This window comes from Stomoxys calcitrans, chromosome 4, assembly GCF_963082655.1.
Source record: "Stomoxys calcitrans chromosome 4, idStoCalc2.1, whole genome shotgun sequence".
In the NCBI taxonomy this organism is placed as follows: Eukaryota; Metazoa; Arthropoda; class Insecta; order Diptera; family Muscidae; genus Stomoxys; species Stomoxys calcitrans.
This window is the reverse complement of record NC_081555.1, coordinates 21,452,580-21,464,938: the sequence shown is the minus strand read 5'-3', so window position 1 is coordinate 21,464,938 and position 12,359 is coordinate 21,452,580. Positions and strand designations below refer to the sequence as shown.

The 12,359-nt window shown below is 32.0% G+C and overlaps 1 protein-coding gene across 3 annotated transcripts in view; it reads right to left on the bottom strand.

Moving 5' to 3' along the window:
- The window catches only part of LOC106085572 (ras GTPase-activating protein 1), a 43,551-nt gene that overhangs the window by 5,464 nt on the left and 25,728 nt on the right, over positions 1–12,359 (bottom strand). For 2 of the 3 annotated variants that reach the window (XM_013249882.2, XM_013249895.2), the window contains one exon: positions 2,718–2,831. In XM_013249882.2, the coding sequence (XP_013105336.1) occupies positions 2,718–2,831 (114 nt within the window). Of the gene's footprint in view, positions 1–2,717; positions 2,832–9,372; positions 10,781–12,359 lie in introns of those variants that run through there. The other variant, XM_013249887.2, reaches the window with a different exon arrangement.

Sequence of the window (12,359 nt, the reverse complement as noted above, 5' to 3'; positions counted from 1 at the left end):
AAATATGAAAATTTGAAAAATTTCTTATAAAAATTTAACTTTAAGAAAATTTCATACAAAAATTTAATTTTGACAAGGTTTCCCACAAAATTTTAATTTTAACCAATTTACTTATTATAGAAATGAAATTGGGATAACATTTCCTACAGAAATTTTCACAAATTTTCCTATAAATATTAAGTTTGACAAAATTTCCTATGAAAATTATATTTTGGTAAAATTTCCTATAAAAATGAAATTTTGTCAAAATAAATTTGTTAAAAATTAAATTTTGACAAAATTTCCTATAAATAGGAAATTTGACTGAATTTCCTGTAAAAATGAAAATTTGACAAAATTTCAGATAAAAAAGAAATTTTGACAAAATTTCCTATAAAAAAAATTTACACAATTTCCCATAAAAAAATCAAATTTTGACAAAATTTCCTATAAAAATAAAATGTTGATAAAATTTTCTAAAGAAATGATGTGTTGACAAAATTTCCTATAACAAGTAAAAGTGTGATTAGTTCGGCCGGGCCGAATCTTGAGAACACACCACCATGGATTCGCTAAAAATTTATACAACATAAATTTAGTTGAAAGGCATAATTTTATTCTACATACCAAACCTCTGTCAAACCAGCAAAAATTAAAGCTTCTAGTAACCGAAGCAGGATAATCGACAGCCCGGTTTATATGAGAGCTTTATCAGGTTATAGACTAAATCAGACAGGTTCTCAAAGCAATGAGAACGTAAAGTGAAACTCCTTCTGACTGCTAGTGCGGGACACACACACAGAAGGTGTTCTATAGTCTCTTCTTCTTCGATGTCCTCACAGCTTCTGCAAAAGTCGTTGCTGGCAACCTTCACTGTCAGCATGTTTTCCGATTAAACAGTGACCTGTCATGACGGACACATTTTGACAAAGTTTTATAAAAATTTCCCATAGACAAAAAATGTTTACAGAACTTCAAGACAAAAAATGTTGACAAATCTTACGGCTGAACCGATTTTCTTGAAATTTGCACAGATGGTGCATAATGATCCCGTGATGAAAATAGGGTACTAAATTTTTTTATATCTGAAGGGTGGCGGACCCTCCCCCTTACCCTAATTTTCAGAAACACCAGATCTCGGAAATGGGTGGAGCGATTTAAGCCAAATTTTGTATTCTCTCTTATAGTAACATAAAAACAAAAAAAAAATTGATATCCAAATTTAGGATGGGATACCTAGGGGGCAGCCCCACCCCCAAAACTTACCAAATATATATATAGACCAATCACGACAATATGGGACTCTTATGAAAGGTAATTAAGATTAGAAAACGTATCTGATATGCAATTGTCGCACTTAGTGTTTGGGGGACCACCCCAACCCCCAAAACACCCCTAAATCGGACATATTTACCGACCATGGCAATAGGAGACTCAAATGAAAGGTACTTGCAAGTAAAATACGAATCTGATATCCAAATGTGGGACCAAGTTTCTGGAGGTCCACCCCTTCCCCAAAACACCGCCCAAACAGGACTTATTTACTGACCATGTCGTTATGGGGCTTAAATAAAAGGTATTTGAGTGTAGAATACGAATGTGGGACCAAGTGTTTGGGGCCGCCCATCCCCGAGAACATTCCCCAAAGAGGACAAATTTAGGACCATAGCAATATGGGGCTCAAATGAAAGGTATTTGGAAGTAAAGCACAAATCCGATATCAATATTCGGGAAAAGTGTCTATGGGGCCACACCACCCCCATAACACCACCCAAAATAGGAAGTATTTTCTGACCATTGCAATATGAGGCTCAAATGAGAGTTTTTTTTAGAGTAGAACACGAACTTGATATATATTTTCAAAGCCAAGTCACTGAGTAGCCGTCCCATCCCCCAAAACACCCCCCAAACCGGTCATGTTTGCCGACTATGGAAAAATGGGGCTCAAATGAAAGGTATTTGGGAGTAGACCATGAATCTGATATCAACATTAGGGACCATCTGTCAAGGGGTCGTCCCTCAACCCCCAAATAGGACGTATTTGCCCACCAAGACAATTTGGGTCTTCTAGACAGTGGAGCTCGATATTCATAGTTCTTAGGGCCCATACCCCAAACCGGACATATTTACTGGCTTTTGCAATAAGGGATTGAAGTGAATGGTATTTGAGATTATAAAACGAATTTGATATTTAATTTTGAGGCCAATGCCAATATGGGGTTCAAATAAATGATATATAGATATATGAGAAAAGAGCACGTTGATGATATATTTTCAGGGCTTAGTGTTTGGGGGACCAACCCACACCCCAAAACACCCCTTAATCGGGCATATTTACCGACCATGTCAATGTGGGGTTTAAATGAAATGTATTGGGGGCAGAGTAAGAATTGATACCCACTTTAAAATTTCTGGGGGTCTACCCCCATACCCCACAAACAGCAATTTTTTACTGATCATCCATTTTCTTAGAATTGAAACCAAGGCTGCGCAGTCGAGCAATTTTGACTCAACTCCGGGCACTAAAAAATCTTATATTTTTTACCTTTTGATTTAAAAGATCAATTAAAGCGATGAGGGGAAATCGAAATCAAATTTTGTATGCACCCCAAATTCATTGACAAATAAGGGCTTTATGTTCCCACGTTTGTTTTATTTTGCAACTCTTTTTTTTTTGGTTTTATTCTTTTAGAAAAATTAGGAATTATTTGTTAATGTCTTAAATATCCACAACTTACCCAAATAGCTTCCCACTTTGCTGCTTCCACGTAAACGTGATTCAGCCGAATAGCGATCCAAACGTCCATGATACCATTCACTTTCTGGTGGCGCTATAATGGCAGGTCGTTCGCCTATCAGTTGCATGGCGATTCCAGGAAGCCACATTAACAATTTCACACACAGCCAACGGAGTGCAGAAAAACGTATTGCCATGTTAAAAATATCATAAAATTTTTGTGAAAATTTTCGATGGTGACGATGATCACAAGGTTGGCAGGAATAGAGGCAAAGACGATGGCGTTGACGATAGTGATGATGATATCCCCAAGACAACAGCACAAGGGAGAGAAGGGAAGCAAATATTATCGTGGTAAATGACAAGGTATAAGAAACTATAAATTAACAATAAATATAATATATATAAAAACTATATAAACTTTTTATTATAATAACATTTAAGAGAGAAAGAAAATATTGCAATTTTTTTGGAATGACAAAAATTCTACTCTTTTTTTTAACAAAATTCAAAGAATTTCCATTTAAGTCTCAACCGAAATACCGATGACCCCTTTTGGCAGCACCTTTTATAATTCATTGGTCTTAACCAAAACTCAAATTTAAAAATGATTCATTTTTATGATTTCCATATGTATAGCATGGAACAGTTGTTTACTCCCTAAATATGTTTCAAAGGCTTATGGAGACTCTTAAACAAACAGACGGACAGCTGCAAAAGTTATGATACGAATTTCATCAGGTGATGTTTCCCTGTCTGTCTGATTTTTTTTTTTGTTTTGCTATGGCCCATCAAGAATCCAAACCATGTGCCAAATGTTATCCCAAAAAGGAATCAAATAATAAATAAAACGTAATAATTAAATAAAGCAAGCCAGGCCAAAAAACCAAAACGATAGCCCAGCTCCAAGTAATGGTTTACTGTCCTCCAAAGAAATATGGCTAAGAAGCATACATAAATCGGCGGCATTCATTAGTTGGTTTCTTCATCCGTCTGTCTGTCCGTACAACCATCTCTGCATTTGCCTTTTTTTGGATTTGGAGAGTAATACCCCTTCTGTAACCAGAAATTTGCCTGTTTTTTTTTTTATACCCGTTCATTTGGCTATTTATGTATATTTGGTTATAGTAGCCTATGAAACCCCAAAGTAAATACACTTGGCTGTTCTCCACTTACTTATGGTCAAGTTAGTAGTAAAATAAAAAAATACCATAATTTATGGTTAGGCAGAAAAAGCAAAAAACGAAGGGTGTAGAAAAAATCATCAACAGGTGGTTTGCTGTATTCTTTATAAACAAAACGTGATATAAGCCCCAAGGGAATAAGGCCTAAGAAGCAAAATAGCAACAAAAAGAAAAAGTATATTTTGACAAATTTGGTTTTTAAAAAAAAATTTTTTAAAATTTCTATAAAACAAAAAACTAAAAAAAATCACAAAAATTTTCAACAATTTTTTTTGACAAAACTTCCTTTAGAAATGAAATTTTCACGAAATTTCCTATGGTCGTCAAATAATTTTTTAAAAACAATTTCCTATATAAATATTTTGTAACAGTTTCCTATAAAAAAAATTATAAAAACAAGTAAGAGTGTGCTAAATTCGGCCGGGTCGAATCCCATATACCCCCACCATGGATCACATTTGTCGGGTTCTTTGCGCGGTATCTCTTTTTAGACAAACAAAGAATAATGGATAAAAATTGACAACATTTCCCATACAAAGGAAAAAAGCAAAGAACTTTCGACAAGATTTTCTAAAGCCAAAAAATTTTGACAAAATTTCTTATAGAAAAGAATTTTTAACAATATTTTTCATAGAAAAATAAATGTTGATAAAATTTCCTTTTTACAATACAAATTTTGGAAAAATTTCCTGTAGCCAAGAAATTTGACAGAATTCCCCATACAAAGATATTTTAACAAAATTTCCCATAGGCAAAAACTTTTACCAAAATTTCCTATAGATAAGAAATATTTACAAAATTTCCTTTAGATAAAACATTTTTACAAGATATCCAAGAGACAACAAGAACAAATTTTGAAAATTTGACAAAGTTTTCTATAGACACGAAATTTTGACAATATTAACAAAATTTCAAAAAAAAAAAAATACAAAATTTCCTATAGCCACGAAATCTCCTATTGGCAAATTTTCCTTAGACAAAAAAAATTACAAAATCTCCTAAAAAACAAGAAATTGTAGACAAAATTTCCTATAGATAGATAGAAGTAAAGTAAAAAAAAAGTCCTATAGATAAGAAATATTGACAAAATTTCCTACAGATAAGAAATTTTGGACAAAATTTCCTATAGACAAGAAATTTTAAATAAAATTTCCTATAAGCAAATTAAAGACAAAATTTCCTATAGATAAAAAATTTTTACAAAATTACCTATAGACAAAAAATTTTTACAAAATTTTCTACAAACAAGAAATTTTAGACAAAATTTCCTATAGATAAGAAATATCGACATAATTTCCTACACAAAATTTCCTACAGATAAGAAATTTTGGACAAAATTTCCTATAGACAAGAAATTTTAAATAAAATTTCCTATAAGCAAATTAAAGACAAAATTTCCTATAGATAAAAAATTTTTACAAAATTACCTATAGACAAAAAATTTTTACAAAATTTCCTACAAACAAGAAATTTTAGACAAAATTTCCTATATATAAGAAATATCGACATAATTTCCTACACATAAGAAATTTTTGACAAAATTTCCTGCAGCCAAAAAATGTTGATAAAATTTCCCATAGAAAAGAATTTTTAACAAAATATCCAGAAAAAATAAAATCCAAAAAAAAATTTCCCATAGACATAAAAAACTTCCCACACGAAAGAAATGTTGATAAAATTTCCTTTACAATAGAAATTTTGAAAATATTGTCTATAGTCAAGAAATGTAACACAATTTCCCATACAAAAGATATTTTGACAAAATTTCCCATAGCCAAAAACTTTTACCAAAAATTTCCTTTTGACAAGAAATATTGACAAATAGAATAAATTCCCTATAGATAAGAACCTTAACCAAAAATTTCCTTTAGACAAGAAATATTGACAAAAATTCCTATAGACAGGAAATATTAGACAAAATTTCCTTTTGCCACGAAATATTGATATTAATATATGAAAAGTTTTGACAAAATTTACAATAGACAAGATATTTTAGAAAAAATTTCCTATAGACAAGAAATTTTAGATAAAATTTCCTATAGACCAACATTTATTGAAAAAATTTGCTATAGACAGGAATTTTAAGACAGAATTTCGTTTAGCCAAGAAAAATTGGCAAAATTTCCTATAGATAAAAAATATTGACAAAATTTTCTATAGGCAGGAAATTTTAGACAAAATTTTCTTTAGCCAAGAAATATTGACAAAATTTCCTATAGACAGGAAATTTTAGACAAAATTTCCTTTTACCGAGAAATATTGACAAAATTTCCTATAAATAAGAAATGTTGACTAAATTTTCTACAGATAAGATATTTTAGACAAAATTTCCTTTGGACAAGAAATTTTAGACCAAATATCTTAAAAATAAGACATTTTGATATAATTTCCTATAGACAAGGAATTTTCGACAAAATTTTCTCTAGACAAGAAATTTTAGACAAAATTTCGTCTAGACAAGAATTTTTAGAATTTTGGCAAAATTCCCCATAGACAAGAAATTTTGAACAAAATTTCCTATAGACTAAAATTTTTTATAGACAAGAAATATTAGACAAAATTCCCTATAGACACAAAACTTTGACAATATTTAAAAATACGTTCAGAGCTCTCTTATGCGAATTTCGCCAGTGTACATATTTTGCCGGTTAAGCCATAAATAGAAGTCAAGAAATACAAATTATTCCAAAACCGGACTGTGCGAAAATAAAATTCCAAAGACGTCTTAGACAATACATATGAAAACAAAACAAAATAACAATAATAATATGCTAATGTCTATGGCGATTTATGAATCACTTTTTTTAAATTTGCGCATGACAGATTCCTGCTAAATTTTGTTTTAAGGTTTATGAAGATACAAATCTCAAGTTTTTCATCGTTAAAATTGGTTTTGTTTTTGTTTTTCATGGAAGATGGTAAACTAGACAATGACTAAGATTTTTTTAGTTGAAATGTTGGCTTTTAGAAGTGAAATGAAAATTACAAAAGCAAATGAAATAAAAATCAAGAGGAGTTATGTTAGAGTTTTCATGGGTATTTTGTCTCTGAGAAAAAGTTTTTGAGTGGATTTTTGTTTTAAAAGGAAATTTCAAAATGCTTCTATAGGAAATTTTGTCAAAATTTCATTATTATAAGAAATTTTGTAATATTTTGCAAAAAATGCATGCCTATAGAAATTCTTGGTAAAATTGTTTTTAGGTAATTTTGTCCAAATTTCTTTACTGTAAGAAATTTTGTAAAATTTTGCCAAAAGTTCTTTGGTAAGAAAATCTTGGTAAAATTTCTTGTCTATAAAAAATGTTGACAAAATTTCTTTTTGAAGCTTGGTATATAGTTTCGGCTATATACTTAACACCAAGCTTCATAAATATAAAAAGGTCAACTATATCCTCTCAAAACAAAATTTCGAAATTTTTTTTCTTGTCTAAAAGAAATTTTGATAAAATTTCTGGTTTATACAAAATTTTCATAAAAACATTTCATTTCCATGGGAAATTTTCGTAAAAATTCTTGTCTATGGGTTATTTTTTGCAAAGTTTCTTGTTGACAACCGAATGTTAAGCGAAGACAATGACTTTTTAGTGTAACTCGTCAATTAAATCGTCGTAAAGGCTTAGACGGTGTCAACCAAAATATTTGAAATAAATTGAACAAAACCAGCAAAAATAATTGTTTTTTCCTGACCCAATAAGCCTAATAAGAAACTATTTGACAAGTCTGGGAAATTTTATCAAAGATTTCTTTGAGGGAGAGTTCCTCGTTGGGGATTGCAAATGGGCCATATCGGTTCAGATTTGGATATAGCTCCCATATAATTCGATCTCCCGATGTGACTTCTTGAGTCCGCAATTTTCGATTTGGCTGAAATTTTGGACATGGTGTCCTGTCATGACTTCCAATAAAATCGTCCGCTTGCCAGTTATTTTATCCGATTTAGCAGGAATTTCGCACATGTTGTTTTCATCTCCCGATTTGACTTCTTAAGCCCTTGGAAGCCTCAATTTTTAACCAATTTGGCTGAATTTTTGCACGTAGTGTTCTGTTATGACTCGCAACAACTGTGCGAAGTATGCTGCAAATCGGGGTATAACCTTATATAACTGCCGTATAAACCGATCTCCCGATTTGACTTCTTGAGCCCCTGAAAGCCGCAATTTTCATCCGATTTGGCTGAAATTTTGCACACAGTGTTCTGTTATGTCTTCCAACAACTGCGATAGGTATGGTCTAAATCGGTCTATAACCTGATATTGCTCCCTTATAGACCGATCTCCCGATTTGACAATTTTCATCCGAATCGACTGAAACTTTGCACATAGTCTTATGTTATGATTTCCAAGTGCCAAGTACGGTCCAAATCGGTCTATAAGCTGATATAGCTCCCCTATTTTAGCAGAATCCATTGTGGGTTTCCAAGATTCGGCTCGGACGAACTTAGCATGCTTGTTATTAATTCATAGAGAATTTTGCCAAAATTTCTTGTCTATGGAAAATTATTCCAAAATTTCTTACCTACAGGAAAATTTGCCACTTATCTATGGGAATTTTTGTCGAAATTTCTTGTTGATAGGAAATTGCTTGTTATTAATTCATAGAGAATTTTGCCAAAATTTCTTGTCTATGGAAAATTATTCCAAAATTTCTTACCTACAGGAAAATTTGCCACTTATCTATGGGAATTTTTGTCGAAATTTCTTGTTGATAGGAAATTTTAACCAAACTGTTGTTGTTTTTAGAAAATTTTGATAAAATTGTCGTTGTCTGTAGAAAATTTTAATTTTTTAATAGTTTATTTTATTTTTCTATTCCATTTTATTTACATATTTTTTTATTTTAATTTTTCTATTTTATTTTGTTTTATTTTATTTTTCTTTTAATTTTTTTATTTTGTTTTATTTTTGTCATTTTATTTTTTGTTATATTTTTTATTTTATTTTTTTTTCATCTTTTTATTTTATTTTTTTTCAACTTTTTATTTTATTTTTTTATTGAATTTTTTATTTTATTTTTTAAATTTATTTTTTTTTATTTTTTATATTATATTTTTATATATTTTTTTTTTTAATTTTTCCTCTTTTTATGGCTTTACTACCCTTACCATTTTAGTTTGTTTTGAGCAAGTTATAACAACATATCATATTGATTCATTTGTTTTTATACCAAGTTAATTAACATTTTAGAGGGCTACCACTTCAAAGACTTTTATTGATGTCGGTTGATTTTAGAAAAAATTAAAACGCGAGTGTACTTAACATCACTCTTATTGTAATGAATGAATGAGAATTAGTGAATGGATGGATGGATGAGTGCATCCCATGTTCAGATACAAATTGTCCAACATGCAACAGGAAATGTTTTAATTGAATCGAATTGAAAAAAAAAATAAACAGAAAAACTCATCCATGAAGCCAGCACAAAAAAAAAACGAAAAACAAAGACAATTTTGTTAATTTTTTTTAATTTACTTACTACAAATGTATTGCATTTTAATCACATAATTGATAATGGCATCGACATTATCCAAATCGGTCAACAGATGATGATCATCATGTTCATCATCATCTTCGGCATGGGCAATCAGAGCCTCAACATGAGCTCCACTTGTCGCCGAGGTTTTGATGGAGGGAGTGGTGTTAGCGTTACCGGTGCTATTGCGATAACGCATCAATTGGTCAACTGTGGAGGTGTCCATAAGTAATGAGGTGTTGGACGATGATGAAGATGAAGCCGTGGAAAATGCAGATTTAAAACTATGCAGAAACATGATGGCGGGCGGGTGATATATATCTTTAGATGTTGCTTTTACAGGTAACAGTAACAGTAATGGTAAAGGGAAACTTGGGATTTCTTTGGTTTTGGTTGTCAGCGGAAGACAGGAAATTCAAATTTGAATTTTAACGGTTATAATTAACTTGTGCACACAGCCAACCACACAATCAAAGGCCGCCGGGGCCGTAGGTTGTTTTCAAATGGCAGTAATAGAATTTAATTGGCGTTATGTATACGATTAGTTTCTATTTTTATGAAACTTATAATTCTTTGGTAATAAGTAATTTCTTAGTTTTATTTTGTATTTTTGTTTCGTTTTACTATATTTATCACAAACTCATGATCAATGCCCTCTTGCCTAGAGGCAGCCAGGCAGTTACACTGTAGTTATTCTTCTGACTAATGGTCTGGGTTTCTTTTTAGAATATTTTTTCGTTGTTCCTTTTTTTTTGGTTGTTTAATGATTTTTTAATTTAATTATGAATTTCATGGAATTGACGACGACGACGACAACTACGACGAAATTTGTTTTTGGTGTTATGGACAACGACGACGGTGGCAAGGCCCCCGTCTTCATAGGAAAAAGGAAACACAAAACACTTAACACAAAATACAACAAACACCAAATAGCGAGGCACACAACTTTGTACAACAACAAATATACGAACTATGGTGGCAAATGACAGCTCACGACAAGGCGGCGAAACTCCTCTTTACACACCATACACAATAACAACTCACTCGTCACACACCGTGTTGGTATTCCGCACTTTATTAATATTTTCGAAAATACAGAGCGCCTCTTTCCGCGTTCGCGTAATTTGTGTGTGCGCGCAATCACAACAAAATTATTAATAAAATAGAAATTGTTCAAAATGCAACAAATAACGCACAAGCCAGCAGGCAGGCAAGCAAAAGCCGCTCAAAAATCAAACAACATTGTGCCGCTGTGTTTTTCAGTCGTTTGTTAGCTATCTACGTTACGACAGCGCGATAGGTACATCTCTCAGCATAATCATCAACAAAAACGAAAGAAAAAACAAAAAAGGCCCCGTTATGAGAGTAAAAGAGAGTGAACATACGAGGCAAGTATAGTGGGTAATGGGAATGCAAACAGTGTTGCCATAAAAGTAAATTTTATGCGTACAACAATTTAGCAAAAGTTTACTATGAAAGCAATACTATGTTCTTACATATACAATTCAAAGAGTTGTCGTTTGTATTTCGTATAGACCCAAAAACGGCCGAACCCAACTTCATATAAGGTATAATTTAGCTCCTCCGTGAAAATAGGGTATTTTTTTGATATGCAAAGTGTGGGCGGACGTTCGCGATACTTTTCAATTTCACTAACTTTTCAATAATTTTCAATTTAACTTTGCGATAGTATCCATCGGAAAAATATCAATCGGTATTCAGTCAAAAAATTAAATATCGATAGTGTCATCGATATTTTGCCAGCTCTACCATAATACCGGCATATTGCATTCGTGCAGCTTGCAACTATTTTTTTTACCTACTCAGATCAATTGTCATTGGAATTAATAAAAAATATATGCACACAAACTGCTGTCGTTTGAATTGGTAAGACTTCGTGCCAGCTACCATGTACATTTAAGGTTAAGTCATTACGTTTGTAATACCAAGAAATATTGATCTGAGACCCTTGATAGTCTTGACAACTTAATGATATTTCTATATAAATTGAGTTTTATTTCCAATTTATATGCTATTTCCATATAAACCGATCCTCCAAGTGACACCTTAATTCACTAGAAGCCTCAACTAAACAACCTAAATTCCAAATAAAATGCAAATAGTTCTATAGATAGTAGTCGGCCATCCCCGATTTGAGTTCTTAAACCCCTACAAATTTAAAATGCACTTCTACATGCGCACTGATTCTTAATATTAACCAATGTACCGATATGATTTTTTGAGCTTTAGAAGCTCAAGAATGTTGATATGTTGACCATAAAGTACATATATGTATAACCTCCAATACTGGTACTAAAAACGTCCAAAATACGATGACGATCCCAGAAGTAACCAATCTGACATATAGATGGCGGTGGGAGTATAAACAAAAATACTTTCGTGAAAATTGGCAACCTTCTAAAACATATTTCTAAAGTTACAAGCCGACAAGGTGTTCACCATACTTGGCACAGAGGAATACTATGTGCAAAATTTAAGCCAAACCGGGAAAACATTGTGGCTTCCAGGGGCTAAAGAAATCAAATTGGGAGATCGGTTTATATGGGAGCTATATCAGGTTATAAACCGATTTGGACCGTACTTGACACAATCGTTGGAAGCCGAAACAAAACACCGTATTGTGGCTTCCAGAAGGTCAAGAAGTCAAATCGGGAGATCGGGGTTTATATGGGAGCTATATTAGGTTATAGTCTGATTTGGACCGTACATGGAACATTTGTTGGAAGTCGTAACAGAACACCGCATGCAAAATTTCTGTCCAAAACGGACAAAAAATGCGGTATGTAAGGACTCAAGAATTCAAATCGGCAGATCGGTTTATATGGGAGCTGAATCAGGTTATAGATCGATTTGGACTTTACTTAGTACAGTGATTAAAATTTATAACAGAACATTACATGCAAAATTTCAGCCGAATTGCGAATTGCTTTAGCACGCACCTTAAACTTAAAAAAATGGCTCGTCGAAAA